This window comes from Oryctolagus cuniculus, chromosome 1 (genome assembly GCF_964237555.1).
Source record: "Oryctolagus cuniculus chromosome 1, mOryCun1.1, whole genome shotgun sequence".
In the NCBI taxonomy this organism is placed as follows: Eukaryota; Metazoa; Chordata; class Mammalia; order Lagomorpha; family Leporidae; genus Oryctolagus; species Oryctolagus cuniculus.
The window spans coordinates 100,095,444-100,114,753 of NC_091432.1; the positions used below are offsets into that span (position 1 = coordinate 100,095,444).

Here is a 19,310-nt window from a genome sequence, read left to right on the forward strand (position 1 = left end):
ATTGGGCCAGCTTCTACTGCTTTCCCAGGCCATAGCAGAGAGCTGGATTGGAAGTGGAGCAGCCATGTCTCAAACAGGCACCCATATGGGATTCCTGCAGCGGCTTTAACCGCTATACCACAGTGCAGGCCCTTGACTTACCTTTGAACCAATCTAGAATACTTACGATAAAGCCTTTCAGATAGAAGTAACAAGGAAATTCATAGTGAAGTTTTGTTGATAACCAATTGGTTTTGCTAGAAGAGGATCAATAACTTAGGATAATTTATTTGTTTAGTTGTGAAAATATTTGAAATGTATTGTTTATTAATTTTATACCCTTTTATAAATGAAAGGGACCTGGAATGGAGATTCCATCATACAAATTTTTGCCTCTAATGTACCAACTGGCTGCTAGAATGGGAACCAAAATGATGGGAGGAGTGGGATTTCATGAAGTCCTCAATAATGTAAGTAAACCTGAAAACTAAATCATAGTGACTATATTGTTATTTATATATATTGTGTTATATTGTTATATGTTATATTATATTGTGTTATATATATATTGTGTTATACTGTTATGTATGCACACACACACACATACATGCACACAACTCTTCTCTCTGGGAAATATGAAATTCTGTGTTATACTGTTATGTATATGCACACACACACACATATATACATGCACACAACTCCTCTGTGGGAAATATGAAATTCTGTATTTTGTCACCTCTCATATCATGTAAGCTATTCAGTTTCTCTCTCTTAATCTTTGTGTACCTCTCTGGCTCTCTCACACAACACAAATATACATACATGTATACACAGATATACACTTAACTCACTGTAGTATCTAGACAATAACACATTTTAATGTTGAGCAAAATGCAGAATGTGAATTTTTCTATTGTTGATGTACATAAAACTAATAGTTCTTAATTTCCTGACAGCTCATCTCTAGAGTTTCGATGGATCACCCCCATCATACTTTATTTATTATATTGGCTTTAGCAAATGCAAACAAAGATGAATTTTTGACCAAACCAGAAGCAGCAAGGAGGAGTAGAATAACTAAAAATGCACCTAAACAAAGCTCTCAGCTTGATGAGGTATCTGGATTAAACATACATTAATCTTTATGAATTGTGATACTTATTCTTTAGGTTTTCCTTTTTTAAGTCTTGAGGATTTTAAAATGTTGTTGCTGGCAGTACCTACATCCTCTGTTTTATGATGCCACCTTGATTAGTCAGCTTTTTGTTGCTACAACAAAATAACCAAAATAATCTAACTTTATAATTGAAAAGGTTAACAGGAGCTTCATTGTCCAAAATCAGGTGGCCCTGTATGTCATGGTGTTTTTGCTGGCAGTTCTGAGGGGCATCATGTAGCAAGAGGGAGCACTTGAGTCTGTTTCTGCCTCTTTTTGTATGGTCACCATGGGGTCTCCACCCTAACAACCTAATCCAATCTGATCACTTCCTAAAGGCCTCATGTCTAAATACCATAATTGGGTACGATTACCATAGGACTTTAGAGACCACATCTTTAACACATGGGCCTTTGAAGGGTACCTAAACTAATATCCAATTTGAAGCCTCCTAAAGTTGGTTAAAAATTCCTGAATATTTTTCAAAGCATACAAGATGCCAGTAGAGTTGTACTTAGTTTTCTCTTGGCAGTAAGCAGTGGGAAAATAATCTTTGAAAGGTACCTAAGTCATTGATATTTTTTAAAGATTTTTATTTATTTATTTGAGAGGTAGAATTACAGACAGTGAGAGGGAGAGACAGAAAGGTCTTCTATCCACTGGTTCACTCCCCAGATTGCCACAATGGTAGGAGCTGAGCTGATCCAAAGCCAGGAGCCAAGAATCAGGAGCTTCTCTGGGTCTCCCACGTGGGTGCAGGGGCCCAAGCGCTTAGGCTATTTTCCACTGCTTTCCCAGGCCATAGCAGGGAGCTAGATAAGAAGAGGAGCAGCTGGGACTAGAACCGGTGCCCATATGGGATGCTGGCTCCTGTGCCACAGTGCCAGCCCCAGTTATTGACTGTTTTATTTTTTTTTTAATTTTTTTTTCTTTTCTTTTTTTTTTTTTTTTTTTTGACAGGCAGAGTGGACAGTGAGAGAGAGAGAGACAGAGAGAAAGGTCTTCCTTTTGCCGTTGGTTCACCCTCCAATGGCCGGCGCGGCCGGCGCGCTGCGGCCGGCGCACCGCGCTGATCCGATGGCAGGAACCAGGAGCCAGGTGCTTTTCCTGGTCTCCCATGGGGTGCAGGGCCCAAGCACCTGGGCCATCCTCCACTGCACTCCCGGGCCACAGCAGAGAGCTGGCCTGGAAGAGGGGCAACCGGGACAGAATCCAGCGCCCTGACTGGGACTAGAACCCGGTGTGCCGGCGCCGCTAGGCGGAGGATTAGCCTAGTGAGCCGCGGCGCCGGCCGACTGTTTTTTTTTAAAGATTGATTTATTTGAGGGGCCGGCACTTTGGCACAGCAGGTTAACATCCTAGGCTGAAGCACCAGCATCCCCTATGGGCGCCGGTTCGAGACCCAACTGTTCCACTTCTTCTTTTTTTTTTTAATATTTTTTATTTATTTGAAAATCAGAGTCACACACACACAGAGAGAGGGAGAGAGAGGTCCTCCATCTCTGATGGTTCACTCCCCAATTGGCCGCAACGGCCGGAACTGTGCTGTTCCAAAGCCAGGAACTTCTTCCGGGTCTCCCACATGGGTGCAGGGGCCCATGGTCCTGGGCTATCTTCCACTGCCTTCCCAGGCCATAGCAGCAAGCTGGTTTGGAAGTGGAGCAGCCGGGTCTCGAACCGGTGCCCCTTGTGGGATGCCGGGGCTTCTGACGAGGGCATTAACCTGCTGCACCACAGTGCTGGCCCCTGTTCCACTTCTGATCCAGCTCTCTGCTATGGCCTGAGAGAGCAGTGGAAGATGGCCCAAGTATTTGGGCCCCTACACCCATTTGGGAGACCCAGAGGAGGTCCTGGCTCCTGGCTCCGGATTGGTGCAGCTCTAGCCGTTGCGGCCAACTGGGGAGTGAACCATCAGATGGAAGACCGACTTCTGTCTGTCTGTCTGTCTCTCTGCCTCTCCTCTCTCTATGTAACTCTGACTTGGAAATAAATAAATCTTTAAAAAAAAAAAAAGATTGATTTATTTGAAAGGCAGAGTTACAGAGAGGCAGGAAGAGAGGTTTTCCATCTGCTGGTTCATTCCCCAGATGGTCACAACAGCTGGAGTTGCACCAACCCAAAACTAGGATCCAGGAGCTTCTGGGTCTCCCACGCGGTTGCAGGGGCCCAAACACTTGGACCATCTTATACTGTTTTTCCAGGCCATAGCAGAGAGCTGGATCAGAAGTGAAGCAGCCAGGACTTGAACCGGCTCCCATATGGGATGCTGGCACTGCAGCTTTACCCGCTATGCTACAGTGCCATCCCCAGTCATTGTCACTTGAGTTTATCATACCTTTGAGTATTTCTCCTACATAGGTGGCTATTTTGTATCTGAAGAATTAAAATATTTTGATCATCTTGATCTGTATTAAATTCTCTTTTTCTTTTATGTTTATAACTGAGAGACTGTGCTGATTATTTCCTGCATAATGTTTTTTGTTTTTCATTAATAGGATAGGATGGAGGCTGCAAACAATATAATAAGTACCATCAGAAGCAAGAGGCCTCAGATGGTCAGGAGTGTTGAAGCACTTTGTGATGCTTATATTTTGTTAGCAAACTTGGATGCCACTCAGTGGAAGACCCAGAGAAGTATGTGTTTGAAAGAATGAGTATCACTCTCTTGCTGTGCAATTCTCTGTAAGAATATGTAAGTTCCTTAAAATCGCAAATAGTGCTGCGATTACACATATAAAAGTCCTAATGGTTTCAGTTCACACATGATCCAACAATGTAATTTTTTTATCTAATAGTTTAAACATCCCACAGTCACTATTCACCTGGTATCTTTTGTTAGAACTGACAATAGGTGACTACACTAAATTAATTACTTGGTTTTTGTTAATAAGCTTTGGTGTAAATACTTGTTACAGGGAATTGCATAGAAAGGCAAGACTATTAAAATAACTGAACAACTGATTGTTTCCTTGATTTAAAGGTTACTTTTAAATGCTAGTGGTTACTCACTATACCCTTAGGACGAACAGGTTGAAAGGTCTTAAGCATTTCATCTCCTCCACATGTACTAGAATGTCTTTATTCAGTCACTCCTCTTACTGTGTGTAGTTCAAATAATTAAAAGCTTCTGTAATACTTGATTTTGTGACTCATCTCTAAATGTGTTCCCCATACTTTAATAATCATATTTTTTCTAGTTAGAATCGTATCTTCAAGTTTAAATTTCTATTACTTTAGAATAAGAATGAGACTTCAAATATTGTTTCTAACTAACAAAGAATATTGTCATGTCTTTTTTGTACTTACTACTCACAGTAATGAGATAAGGGTATGTATCTGTGTGCTATAAAACCTGTTGTAATTATTTCAAGATGGTCCCTCCAATGGATTCTGGTCTGATTACTAGTTCCATAAAACCTGCAGGTCCATTTTAAAGCCATGTCTTTTTTTGTTTTAAGATATATTTATTTATTTGAAAGGAAGAGTGTCAGAAGGAGAGGGAGCAAGAGAAAGAAAAAGTACATGCACACACGAGAGCTTTTATCTTCTGATTCACTCCCCAAATTTCTGTAGCTATCAGATCTTGAATTCAGGAATCAGAAACTCTATTCTGGTCTCCGACCTGGGTGGCAGGGACTCAAGCATTTGGGCCATATTGGCTGCCTTTCCTGGTGACTTAGCCTGACATAGGCTACTGTTGCAGGTGGTGGCTCAACTGCTAGTGCCACAATGCCAGCCCCAAGCCATGTCATCTGTTGCCGAGCTTTTACCCTGAGATGCATTGCAGCCTAATCTGCGTGTCTTCCCAGTTCGCAGGTGTCACTAAATGTCTTTACTTTTAAATACAGAAGGCATCATCATTCCTGCAGACCAGCCAATTACTAAGCTTAAGAATTTAGAAGCTGTTGTTGTCCCTACTATGGAAATTAAGGTAATTTACCATGAACTGTTTTGGTTTTTAAATTAAATAACATTTTAAGTGATTGAACCATTTGGTAAGATTTTTTTATTCAGTCAAAACTGGTTAAATATTGGAAGTTTCATGTATTGCAACCTAGAGTTTTTCTGTTAGATTCCTTTTACCCAAACTTTAAATTATTCAAAGGTTTCTTTCACTTTGTTTTCCTTTGCACTTAGTATTATACCTCTTTCTGATTAAGATCAATAGACTGTTAAAAATTTTCACTGACCAGATAAAGAAAAATTTATATATGCTTATGCCAGATTCTTTTTTTTTTTAGATGTATTTATTTATTTGAAAGTCAAAGTTACACAGAGAAAGGGGGGGGGGGTCTTCCATCCACTGGTTCACTCCCCAACTGGCTGCAACAGCCCAGAGCTATGCCAATCCGAAGCCAAGAACCAGGAGCTTCCTCTGGGTCTCCCACATGGGTGCAGGAGCCCAAGGACTTGGGTCATTTTCTACTGCTTTCCCAAGCCATAGCAGAGAGCTGGATTGGAAGTGGAGCAGCTGGGACTCAAACCGGCACCAAGATTAATTCTTGACCCATCAAAAAAATTCCCAGTTGTTTTATTTTGACTTCTTAAAATTCCGAATGCAGAATCTACTGACTGTATGTATTATAACAGTATTGATTGAGCAGCATTATATGTATTATAGTATTGGGCTGACTAGATAGAAATGATAAATTTTAGTTTTGTCATAATCTTTTATTGCCTGAAGTACCTTTCAGGCAAAAGTGTCAGTAATAAAGGTTATGGTTTAGAAAGTGATCGGTACACTGTAAGTCTCTTCTTCAAGTTTGTAGTTAATTGCTTAATATCTGTAGTTATTCACTTTGAAATGTAACTGCATCTTATAGATTAACTAAGGTACATCAGCTATTTTAGCTGAATGTTTTCTGTTAATGCCAGACTTAACACTTATAACTTAGAAAACTTCTCTCCACCCTTTTTAAATATTTACCTAATTATCATTTTGAGAGTTTAATTTCTGAGATAACTTGTGTGACAATACATGAATTCTGGTTTTTAAGTAGTTTTGCAGCAGCAGCATTCTAACTTGATATACCCTGGTTTCACTGAGATATTTAGGAAGGTTAATTGTATTATTTATGTGTCATTTTTTAAAGCCTTTCTAATGTCAGATAATCTCTTTCATTAAAGAGAGGAGTTATAGCTCCAGTTCTCAACCAATAGCACATTGTTGTTTATCTTTTAATATAGAATGAAAATTGTGATTCATAATTTATTTTTATTTAAATGCAAATAATATATCTGAATTAATATCCTAATTATACTTTTTTAGGTGGATCCCACAGGAGAATATGAAAACTTGGTGACTATACAGTCATTTAAAGCAGAATTTCGTTTAGCAGGAGGTATAAATTTACCAAAAATAATAGATTGTGTAGGCTCTGATGGCAGGGAAAGGAGACAGCTTGTTAAGGTGAGATTTCCCTTGTCTGTAGTCTTTTTTTTTTTTTTAAGGTTTATTTATTTGAAAGTCAGAGATACACAGAGAGAAAAGGCAGAGAGAAAGAGAGAGAGAAAGGTCTTCCATCTGATGGTTCACTCCCTAATTGGCCGCAATGGCTGGAGCTGCGCTGATCTGAAGCTAGGAGCCAGGAGTTTCTTCCGGGTCTCCCACATGGGTGCAGGGGCCCAAGGACTTGGGCCACCTTCTATTGCTTTCCCAGGCCATAGCAGAGAGCTGGATCGGAAGAGGAGCAGCCAGGACTAGAACCGGTGCCCATGTGAGATGCTAATACTTTAGGCCAGGGCGTTTACCCACTGCGCCACAGCACCAGTGTAGTGTAGTCCTTAGAGAACTAATGATGTCAAAGTCAATGATAAACTCTAATTTAAATTTCTTTCCTTCTTCATGTGGGTCTTTATCTTTATTCTGAATAAGTGAGGAAAACTTGTAAAATAGAAATATGTCATTTTCTCAAACCAGAATTCTTTCCGTGTGTGTGTGTATAAGACTATCATTATTGTATTTATTGGATAGTCATATTGATCCAGGTTAAAAAATAGCATGTATAGACACGAAGGGGTTAAAAGCCAGTTTGTTGTGAAAAATTTTGGTGGTTATTAATTTCCTTGAATAGTACAAATCAGAGGCCTTTGCCTCAGTACACAGGGCTTGTCATTATGCCAAGTACTATTTAATACACCGGAAAGGGGTAGCATTTCTCTGTTTCTGATGCTCAGGAGCTTTTTGGGTAGTGCTAGGGAATGGTAGGGAGGTAAAGTGCTGCTGTACTCAGGTAGTTTGCAGTGTAGCTTCAAGTGAGAGAATCTAGTTAGTCTTAATTGCAAAGGCAGCCTAGGGGCAACGATCTACCCTGTGCTAGAGTTTATTCTGAGTGAAAGAATGACTGTACGCTTTACTTAATAAACTCATATGAAAAGCATGGAAGCTCAGATTGATTTCTAAGGGCTTTTTGCCATTCTCAGATCATTTTGTATGTCTTTTATAATAAAATGGACTGTGTTTAATTATTTACCTTTCATTATCCTGAAGGGACGTGATGACCTGAGACAAGATGCTGTCATGCAGCAGGTTTTCCAGTTGTGTAATATGTTACTGCAAAGAAACACTGAAACTAGGAAGAGGAAGTTGACTATCTGCACATACAAGGTAACTACTTAGTACTGTTTAAAACTTATTTTATTCATTTGAGAGGCAGAGTGGCAGAGAAATATAGAGAAACCCCATCTTCTGTTCCATTCCCCTAATGCCCACAACAGCTAGGGCTAGGACAGGTCCGAGCTAGGAGCCAGAAACCCAATCCAACTCTCCCATACACGTGGCAGGGACCCAACTACCGGAGTCATCACATGCTGTCTCCCAGGATATGCACGGGCAGGAAACTGAGTTGGGTCAAGTCAGGACTTGAACCCAGGCAACTCTGATATGTGACGCAGGCACCAAATGATGTCTTAACCACTAGGCCAGACATCTCCCTATTTTGTACTTTGGTTGGCTTTGCCAAGAAACTATAAAAGAAAACCATTATTAGGACCAGGAGTCAGTAAATGTTTTCTGTGAAAGGCCAAACTGTAAACATTTTAGGCTTTGTGGGCCACATAGATCTCTGTCACATACTCTGGTTTTTCTTTTACAATGCTTTAGGGGCCAGCACTGCCACACAGTGGATTAAGCCACAGCCTGCAGTACCAGCATCCCATATGGGGGTTGGTTTGAGTCCTGCTGCTCCACTTCCAATCTAGCTCCCTGCTAATGCACCTGGGCAAGCAGCAGAGGATGGTCGGAGTCCTTGGGCCCCTGTACCCACTTTGGAAACTGGGAGGAAGCACACTTGGCTCCTGGATTTGGCCTGGCACAGCCCTGGCCATGTTAGCCATCTGGGGAGTGGAAGATCTCCCTCTTTCTTTTTCTATCATTCTCTCTCTTTGTAACTCTGCCTTTCAAATAAATAAATAAATAAAATAAATCATAAAAATAAAGAAAAGTTTATGACGCTTTAACGATTCTTTTTTCACAGGCTCTATAAAGTCATGCTGATGCTTGGTCTGGTCCAACAGCCATATCAGTTGCTAACCTCTGATTTACATAATACAGTATTATTTTTTCTTTATGTTTGATTTTCTTTTTAAAACATATTCATTATTGTTAACTACAGTTAAGTGTTCTTCTTAGAGTTGACTATTTTCCCATCTTTTTTTTTGCCACTCAACAGTGCATTACAGAAGTCTTTGATTTTTTTAGCAGCTGGACTGTGTATATGTACATCGTTTTTTATACACATTCTTATGGTCTTATGGAATGTTTCTCATCTTTTGCCAGTGTAGTCAGTGTTGTACTATAACTAGCCTTGAATGTAGAAATTGCATACATACACGAAATGAATCTGGGATAGTTGGTTAGAGATTATATTTACCTATAATTTGGTAGGCGTTTCCTCATTAGCCTCAGTAAGGTATGCTCATTTCTGTTTACTCCAGCAATTTGCCTGAGACATTAATTCTCAAGTTACGTAATTGTTTTAGCCTATCATTTTGGGCTTGTATTGATCATCCATTTAGCTTATGTACATTTTCAGAAATAACAAGTCCTCATTTTCGCTATCAGAAAATTAAGGAAATGTTTGAATACAACTCAGTAGTTAGTAGAAAAGCAGTCTTTCAGAGACTCTAATCTCACTTCTTTCCTATACTCTCAAATTAATACATGTAACAAGTGATTATTTTCCCTAGCAGGTTTACTCTAATATAGAGCTGTCCTAACCATTCAGACTAATATAAACAATGGAATGGAAAAAAGTCTCTTTAAATGATGAAAACTATATAGTATGAATAAACTGCCTCAAATTAGTGGTGACTAGAAACAGTGGATTGCACATGAAAATATTACAAAAATAAAGTATACTGGGGCTGGCAATGTGGCGTAGCAAGTACCGCTGCCGCCTACAGTGCCAGCATCCCATATGGGTGCTGGTTCTAGTCCCGGCTGCTCCGCTTCCAGTCCAGCACTCTGCTGTGGCCTGGGAAAGCAGTAGAAGATGACCCAAGTCCTTGGGGCCCTGCACCCATGTGGGAGACCTGGAAGAAGCTCCTGGCTTCAGATTGGAACAGCTCCAGCCATTGCGGCCATCTGGGGAGTGAACCCGCAGATGGAAGATGACTATCTCTCTCCGCATCTCTGCCTTTAAAATAAATAAATAAATCTTTTTTAAAAAAATGAAAGCAAAATTGACAAACAAAAAAGAGAAGTAAACAAAAAATAATAAGTATGAAACTAAAATGAGGGAGATACCATGTCTTAAATAGGAAGACATTCAAAAATATCAGTTGACTGTCAACAAATACATATTCATAAATCAAAGGCATCCTTAAAACATAAAACAGTTCAACTTGAATATGTTAAAATAAAAAACTGTGTAGGGATGAGTGGTACAGCAGTTAGTTACTGCTCTGACTCCTAAATCCCATATAAAAGTACCTGGTTTCAGTCCTACTTACTATGCTTCTAATTCAGCTTCTGCTATTGCATATTTTGGCTAGCAGATGATAGCTCGATTAACTTGGCCACCCACATGAGAAACCTGGATTGAATTCCAGATCCTGTCTGTTGGCAGGCATTTTGGGAGTGAACCAACAGATAAAAGATCTCTCTCCATCTCTTTGTCTGCCTGTTTCTCTCCATTTGTTTATATATGTATGTATGTATGTGTTCTGTCTACCTTTCAAATAAAATGAAAATAAATTTTAAAAATTTAACTGTAGACTAGATACAGTAAAGGTAACTGAGAAAACAAAATGTTAATAAGGTTGGTATTAATAACAATAGGGAGTGGCCGGCGCCTCAGCTCACTTGGCTAATCCTCCGCTTGCGGCGCCAGCACCCCGAGTTCTAGTCCCGGTCGGGGTGCCGGTTCTGTCCCGATTGCCCCTCTTCCAGTCCAGCTCTCTGCCGTGGCCCGGGAGTGCAGTGGAGGATGGCCCAAGTCCTTGGGCCCTGCACCCCATGGGAGACCAGGAGAAGCACCTGGCTCCTGGCTTCGGATCAGCACAGCGCCCCGGCCATTGCCATTTGAGGGGTGAACCATCGGAAAAAGGAAGACCTTTCTCTCTGTCTCTCTCTCTCTCACTGTCTAACTCTGCCTGTCAAAAAAAAAAAAATAATAATAATAATAACAATAGGAGTTTATATTAAGAATATATAAAGAACTCTCAGATACCAGCAGTAAAAAGTCAAACAAATAGGAAAAAGAATAAGGAACACAAACACAAATAGGCAATTTATAAGAAGAAAATATTTGAATGACCAGTAAATCTATCAAATAATATTCTACTGATAACCTAGAAAATACAAATCAAGGCTGGCGCCACGGCTCACTAGGCTAATCCTCCACCTAGTGGCTCCGCCACATCGGGTTCTAGTCCCGGTTGCCCCTCTTCCAGGCCAGCTCTCTGCTGTGGCCAGGGAGTGCAGTGGAGGATGGCCCAAGTGCTTGGGCCCTGCACCCCATGGGAGACCAGGAGAAGCACCTGGCTCCTGGCTTCGGATCAGCACGGTGCGCCCGCCGCAGCACGCCAGCCGCGGCGGCCATTGGAGGGTGAACCAACGGCAAAAAGGAAGACCTTTCTCTCTGTCTCTATCTCTCACTGTCCACTCTGCCTGTCAAAAAAAAAAAAAAAAAGAAGAAAATACAAATCAAAACCACCTTGAGATGAAACAATATACCTCATTGAAAAAATATAAAATGTTGAGAAAGTTATGGAATAGCTACCAGTATGTATGCAAATTGGTACAATCACTTTACAAAGTTACTTGGTAACATATGGTTAGCTAAGTTGAAGATTTAAGTCCCTCATGATTTAGCTATTCAACTGCTAGGTATATACCCTGAGAAACTGAAGTATGTTAGCAATAGACTGTTTACACTGTAGCAGTGTTACGGAGAAATTTCAGAGTGTATCAGAAAAATCTGGAGACACTGTAAATGTTAAGATATAAACTGAACAAATTGGATAATTGAGTGTTTACACAATAAAGTTGTTAAAAGGAAATGACTTAAATGTACTGTCAGCTTAATATAAAACAGTATTACCAAAAAAGCAAAATGTAGAATTATACATATAGTACAATAACGCTGCTTAAAGCTTACAACTGTTTTATGTATATGTAGCTTTGAAAATAAAATGTGTCTGCTATCCATGAACCTGATAAACCGGTTAGAACTACCTGGATGATGGGGAGGAGCATGGAATTAGCAAAGGGTACAAAAGGAGTTTCATTTCTATCCAAGAAAACATGAGAAAATCTTAGATTTGATGAAGGTGTTTAATGGGTAAAATGGCATTTGGTAATATGATTTTCAACACTCTATGTTAATGATATGTCATAATTTTAATAAAATTAGTCATTTTCTGTTTAGGAATATATTTTCTCTTGGTGAAAATAATAAAACTATAAGGTAAGAATATACATAATGTCATTAACATAAATCAAAATTGAGGCCACATACATGGGTAGTTTTTCCTAAAGTGAAATTCCTCAAATTTAATTGATACTGAAAGTATAAGGAAAACAGTTAAACTTCTGTGCTAAAAGATCAAAGTATGGATAAGTCACTGAGATAATGAGTATTATTAACAAGTGTGACCTTCCAGAGAATTGTGGTCAAACTCCTTGAAGTCTAAGGAGCAGGGTTAAAAATAAAATCACATTCTAAGAGCTGAAATCTATTTTTAGTTGCTTTCCTCCAAGAAACTTTGTCATGGACAGAAAATTACTAGTAGAACTTTAAAAAATACTTCATCCTGACTCTCATAAAGGAATAATCATTAGATGCTCTTTAATGGCCTTCCATTAAATTATTTAATCTTTACTTTCAGGTGGTTCCTCTGTCTCAGCGAAGTGGTGTTCTTGAATGGTGCACAGGAACTATCCCTATTGGTGAATTTCTTACTGACAGTGAAGGTGGTGCTCATAAAAGATACAGGCCAACAGATTTCAGTTCCGTTCAATGCCAAAAGAAAATGATCGTGAGTGGCACTCAAAATTAAAAGTTAATGCATGATTATTTAATAGCTCAATAAAGGTGACAGCTACCAAATATTATAGAATAAAGAAAGTATCAATTTCGTGAGATAATTCTTAAAGATACTAAGTAAAACAAAGTAAACTTTCCAGAATGAAAGTGTGTGTGAAAAAGGAAGGTTTTATTTATTTTTTTTAAACTTTTATTTAATGAATATAATTTCCAAACTACAGTTTATGGATTACAATGGCTCCCCCACCCCATAACTTCCCTCCCACCCCCCGCTCCCTCTCCCCTTCCATTCACATCAAGATTCATTTTCAATTCTCTTTATATACAGAAGATCAGTTTAGTATATATTAAGTAAAGCTTTCAACAGTTTGCACCCATACAGAAACACAAAGTGAAAAATACTGTTTGAGTACTAGTTATAGCATTAAATCACAATGTAGAGCACACTAAGGACAGAGATCCTACATGAGGAGTAAGTGCACAGTGACTCCTGTTGTTGACTTAACAAATTGACACTCTTGTTTATGGCATCAGTAATCTCCCTAGGCTCTTGTCATGAGTTGCCAAGGCTATGGAAGCCTTTTGAGTTCACTGACTCTGATCATATTTAGACAAGGTCATAGTCAAAGTGGAAGTTCTCTCCTCCCTTCAGAGAAAGGTACCTCCTTCTTTGATGACCTGTTCTTTCCACTGGGATCTCACTCGCGGAAATCTTTCATTTAGGGTTGTTGTTGGCTTTTTTTTTTTTTTTTTTTTTTTTCCATAGTGTCTTGGCTTTCCATGCCTGAAATACTTTCATGGGCTTTTCAGCCAGATCCGAATGCCTTAAGGGCGGATTCTGAGGCCAGAGTGCTGTTTAGGACATCTGCCATTCTATGAGTCTGCTATGTGTGCCACTTCCCATGTTGGATCGTTCTCTCCTTTTTGATTCTATCAGTTAGTATTAGCAGACACTATTCTTGTTTATCTGATCCCTTTGACTCTTAGTCCTATCATTATGATCAATTGTGAACAGAAATTGATTACTTGGACTAGTGAGATGGCATTGGTACATCTCACTGGAAGGTTTCAAAACTATTTAAATTGTCAATCCTTGTCAGATGAGAAATTTAAGTATTATTCCATATATGTTGATTTGTGTTCACTTTGGAGTAAGCTCATATTAATAACAACAACAACAACAAAAACACTAGCTAAAACAAATTACGAACTTTTTTATGAAACTGATCTAGAGACTTCCAAGACATTTGCCCTATTATTCTGACCATCTGATCTAAAGTTCATTAGCCACATCAGCAACGTATATCGAATGCCTCCTATATACCAGGCATTATGCTGAGACTTCCCCTTGTTCTTCTGCCTTTATTGTAAAATTAAAAGAAGTTCAAAGAATTTAAGTTACCCCTACTCAGTGAGCTAATAAGCAGTGGAACAAGGATTTAAAACTTGTCTTTGCAGCTTCCAAATCCACTTACTTTTCATTTTATTGTGGTTTCTGTTGCCTTTTTTTTTTTTTTTTTTTTTTTTTTGGACAGGCAGAGTTATAGAGAAAGGTCTTCCTTCCATTGGTTCACCCCCAAAATGGTTGCTACAGCCGGCACGCTGCACCGATCCAAAGCCAGGAGCCAGGTGCTTCCTCCTGGTCTCCCATGCAGGTGCAGGGCCCAAGGACTTGGGCCATCCTCCACTGCCTTCCTGGGCCACAGCAGAGAGCTGGACTGGAAGAGGAGCAACTGGGACAGAACCGGCGCCCCAACCGGGCCTAGAACCCCATGTGCCATCGCCACAGGCGGAGGATTAGCCTAGTGAACCGTGGCACCAGCCTCTGTTGCATTTCTTTGAAAAATGTATGCTAAGTCCTGTAGGCAGTGTGATAGAGGTCTGTATGGGATACAAAGGATATATTGTAGGCATGGAGGAGGAATTGGTTAGTTCTGCCTGCTGTGAATAGTAGACAAATTTAGATTCATAGAAGGAAGGTGCTTGAGGTAGCTTTGTAAATGAATTGCTTTTGCAGGCAGAAGGAGCAAAAAGCTAAAGGAAGTTGGCCTTTGAGGAAGGATGGATAGATGGGGTTAGAGTAGTAGTTTTTGGTCAAAAAATGGAAGGTTGCTTATGACATGCTAAGTAATTTGGGCTTTATGTTATAGGCAATAGAAGACCTTTAAGAGTAATGGTAAAACGGACTTGTATTTTAGTGCCTAAATGACAACACTGGGGTTATATTTTTTAGAAAGAAGACTAGAGACATGAGATAAAATGAGGTATGACTAAGACTAATAATAGTAGGAATGGAGACTTATGAATAGATGCTAGAAATATTAAGGAGGCAGGTATGTAGGGTTTGATTAGAAGTGAGATGGAGGAAAAGGAGAAGTCAGTGCTTCCCAGTTGTCTGGGTAGTAAATGGTGAGGCTCTTTATTAAATTGAAGAAGGAGTAAGTAGCTGAGGTTTGTCAAAGATAAAGAAGTGTTTGTTTGGCTTTGGAAATGATCTTGGTGAAGATTTTGAGTAGGTTGTTGAAGAAGCACCTAAACTGGAACTTGACAGTGGTATCTGGGTCAGAGACAGATGTAGACATCATCAGTGTGTATGGGGCAGTGGAGTCCACTGAAATAGCTAAATGTAGCCTCGGGAAAGTATTAGAAGATTTTGGAGAACAGAGATCTGTGTAGCTGCTTTGCCTTCCATCAACACTTCCTTAGTTCTGTTTCTTATTGCACCCCTAGTGCTAGGATGTCACATGGGATTCTCTAGAGCTATATTTGGCATTTTGCTGTTTACTTCCATCTAAGTCACATTCACAGAATTTAATTAAAACAAATAATAGTCACTGTTGCTGTGCCTCCCTCCCTTAAGAGTAATACAAAAATCCTAAACAGATTATCATGTGTAATGAGTATCTTGTGGGTAAAATAGTTTGCTATAGAGGCAATAAAGAGATGAACAATCATTTCTTCATATAGAAGTATAGTGGACATAAATTGAATTAGTTGAACACTGTATTAAGAAAATAATTTTTTATGTTTTCTATTTAAAGGAAATACAAAAGAAGTCTTTTGAAGAGAAATACAAAACCTTCATGAATATCTGCAAGCATTTTCAACCAGTTTTCCGTTACTTCTGCATGGAAAAATTCTTGGATCCAGCTGTTTGGTTTGAGAAACGATTGGCTTATACTCGCAGTGTGGCCACTTCTTCTATTGGTAATCTTTGTATATCTCATTCAGTGCTTTCCTACATTCTTAGTTTCAAGGGGGTGGTGGTGGTGGTGGTGGTGGTGGTAGTGGTGGTGGTGGTTAACCAAACTGTCCTAAATCATGAGGTCATTGTGGTGATGGTGTTTTATCCTGATTCTTAACTCTAACCATAGTTTTCCATAGCTTCTGCTAAAGAGACTTGTACTCCAAGGTAGGGAAATAAGACTGGTTTTTCTTCTTCCTGTTTTATAGTCAATATAGATTATTTTCTCTTCCCTCAATGCATTACTTTCTGAGTCTTTCTTTGGAAGATAAATCCTCTGATAATTCTATTTTACTTATTTCCTTTAGTTCTTATTGTTTCTTAAAGATTTATTTATTTGAAAGGCAGAGTTACATAGAGAGAGAAGGAGAAGCAGAGAGAAAGGTCTTTCATCCGCTGGTTCACTACCCAATTGGCCACAACGGCTGGAGCTTCACAGATCCAAAGCCAGGAGCCAGGAGCTTCCTCCAGGTCTCCCAAGCGGATGCAGGGGCCCAAGCACTTGGGCCATCTTCTACTGCTTTCCTAGGCCATAGCAGAGAGCTGGTTTAGAAGTGGAGCAGCTGGGACTTGAACCAGCGCCTGTATAGGACACTGGCACTGAAGGTGATGGCTTTACCCGCTACACTACAGCGCCGGCCCCTAGTTATTATTCTTTTATACAGAACCTCTAATTCAGTGAGTGATTGTGTTTTATAGCATTTGCTTTCAGAATAGATAACTTGATATCTATATGTAAATACTCAGTGCACAGCATATATTTTGACTTAGTTTTGTAATTTCTAGGAAATTGGAAAGCTAGACAGAGCAATTAGCAAAGTTATAGTTTTGAGAACTAATCTGAAGGAACATCAGAGATCATCCAATTTATTGATTTTTAACTAAAGACCATGCCTTCCACCTCTTACATACCATGTCTCAGAGAGGGAGGGCATGTATGTTTTGTAAAAGTTTCCAAGTAACTCTCTTCCAAGAAACTTGGAGTTTCTCCAAGAAACTCTTCCACACTGAGAAATTACTATTGTGATTCAGCCGGTTTAGTTTATAAACAAGTAAGTAGGTCTAGTTGATGACATAAGAAGCCAGACACCCAGGTATCCTGACTACCTAAATGTTTTTTCTGTAACTCTATAAGGTCTCTCATTGTGTTAAAAAGCAAATTATCATGTCAATATTTGTCTAAAAAGCCAAAATGCAGTTTTTCCTGGAGATATACATATATTACAAATTAATCATTAACTTGTGTTGAATATAAGTCATTAAGCAGAAGGTTTTACTGAAGAAACTAAAATTTGAATTCATGTAATGTATTTTTTAGTTCAGGTCTCAACTTCAACCACACTAAATTTCAAAATACTAATATTTTTAAATGTGTGCTTGTTAATAAAGGGAAAATGTTAGCAATTCATCTATGCTTTTTAAAATACATTATGAATTTAGCAGGGTTTGAGTTAAACTCGAAATGTTCAATTATATACATAATTTCCTTTGAGTAAACTAAAAAACCAAAACTATTCAAAAACTATAAAGTCAGTAATAAAATTTAAATTATGGCTAAGTGTGTATTAGACTAGATGAAATTTATGATTTCAGTTTTTTTTTTATTTCAGTTGGGTACATACTTGGTCTTGGTGATAGACATATACAGAATATCTTGATAAATGAGCAGTCAGCAGAACTGGTACATATAGATTTAGGTAAGTAATAAAAGATATATACCTTTATTCTATTTAATAAATATTTGTTAATCAAGGAATATTGTTTGCCTACCAAGATATTACAAGCATTACACATATGAGGCAGACAGACACATCAAACCTGTGTGTGTTTATCTGTGTGTGTTCACTGTTTCTGTCTCTGTCTCTCTTTCTCTTTCACACACACACACACACACACACACACATCTTTTTTAAAGAACTATAAACACAGTAGTGCTAGAAGGAACAGCTGACTGTCTAGAGTGGATGGCATGTACCAGAAGAGGTGACATTTGAATTAGGTCTTCTTCAAGAAAAGAATGAAGGATAAACCAGATTCAAGATAGCAGATTTAAAAGATAGAATAACTAAGTTGTAGGATGTAGTAGGAATGATAAGACATTATATGTGGCTGGAGTGAAGTTTGCATGTAGTTGATTAATTTGGGAAATATATTGATGTTAATATTTTAAAAAATGAGTAGTAAATGAAGATTATTTAAGGAAGACATCATTATCTTTTGGAAAGATAGTTTTAGTAGCAATTTGAGAAGTACTGGCCGCAGGAAAGTAAGTTAGGGGTTATTATAATAGTTCAGATAAGAAATTACGTAGATGTGGCCTAATGTAGAGATTGGATTTGATCTGAGAGGCATTATTTTTGTAGTAAACTGCACTAGTGATTCTAAGTGGGAAAAGAGATAGCTAAAACTTCTAGCTAAGGAATAGACTAAAGGAATTTTGTATAAAATGAGTAATGAGTTTAGTTTGGAACATTATTTTGAAATATTAATAAGATTTAAAGGTGGATTAGACAGTTTGATATATGAGAAAGAAAAGAATTTGAGTATAATGACATTGTTTCAGTATCTTTAGCAGCTAGATATCTGGAGGAGGTTCTGATCTTATTTAGACATCTTTTATAAAGGAGACTAAGGATTGAATCATAAGGAATGTTAGCACTGAAAATACCAAGTCACACGTAAAAACATGAGGAATAATCAGCAAGTCATTGAAACTAGGAAGCAGGGATATTTTGGAAGCTAAGGGATGATAATATTTGGTAAAGGACATCATGTTCAACACTATCTAATAGAGAAAGTTGAAGGTCCACTAGAATGCTGAAAATAGGCCTTTGAATTTTTTTTAAAGATTTTATTTATTTATTTGAGAGGTAGAGTTACAGACTGTGAAAGGGAGAGACAGAGAGAAAGGACTGCCTTCCATTGGTTCACTCCCCAAATGGCCGCAACAGCTGGAGCTGTTCCGATCTGAAGCCAGGAGTCAGGAGCTTCTTCCTGGTCTCCCATGCGTGCAGGGGCCCAAGCACTTGGGCCATCTTCTTCTTTCCCAGGCCACAGCAGAGAGCTGGACTGGAAGAGAAGCAGTCGGGACTAGAACCAGCGCCTATTTGGGATGCCAGCACCACAGGCAGAGGATTAACCTCTTGCACCACGGGGCCGGCCCCAGGCCTTTGAATTTAACCGTTAATCTTACAGGACTAGGACATAGGACTGGGAAAGAATGGAGGAAGCTAGATTGTAGAAAGATAAGAGGTAAACAACTTACGGGTATACAGTATAGAGTAAGAATGTGGAATCTTTCTGCAAGAAGTTTAGAAGGGAAGGTCCTTGCTTTTTCCTGAGAGAAGCATGAATGTGTTAGATAATGAAGACACAGGCAAGAAACAAAGGATAATTGAAATAGCAAGGGAAATTATAAAGTATATGAGGGTCTGGTAGCGTT

The 19,310-nt window shown here is 38.9% G+C and overlaps 1 protein-coding gene across 6 annotated transcripts in view; it reads left to right on the forward strand.

The window, feature by feature from the left end:
- The window catches only part of ATM (ATM serine/threonine kinase), a 154,485-nt gene that overhangs the window by 118,369 nt on the left and 16,806 nt on the right, over positions 1 to 19,310 (forward strand). For all 6 annotated transcript variants that reach the window (XM_051819893.2, XM_008261832.4, XM_051819896.2 and 3 more), the window contains 9 exons: positions 336 to 449; positions 936 to 1,094; positions 3,631 to 3,769; positions 4,984 to 5,066; positions 6,405 to 6,545; positions 7,626 to 7,742; positions 12,467 to 12,616; positions 15,666 to 15,831; positions 17,479 to 17,565. In XM_051819893.2, coding sequence (XP_051675853.1) covers positions 336 to 449; positions 936 to 1,094; positions 3,631 to 3,769; positions 4,984 to 5,066; positions 6,405 to 6,545; positions 7,626 to 7,742; positions 12,467 to 12,616; positions 15,666 to 15,831; positions 17,479 to 17,565 — 1,156 coding nt within the window. The remainder of the gene's footprint in view (positions 1 to 335; positions 450 to 935; positions 1,095 to 3,630; positions 3,770 to 4,983; positions 5,067 to 6,404; positions 6,546 to 7,625; positions 7,743 to 12,466; positions 12,617 to 15,665; positions 15,832 to 17,478; positions 17,566 to 19,310) is intronic.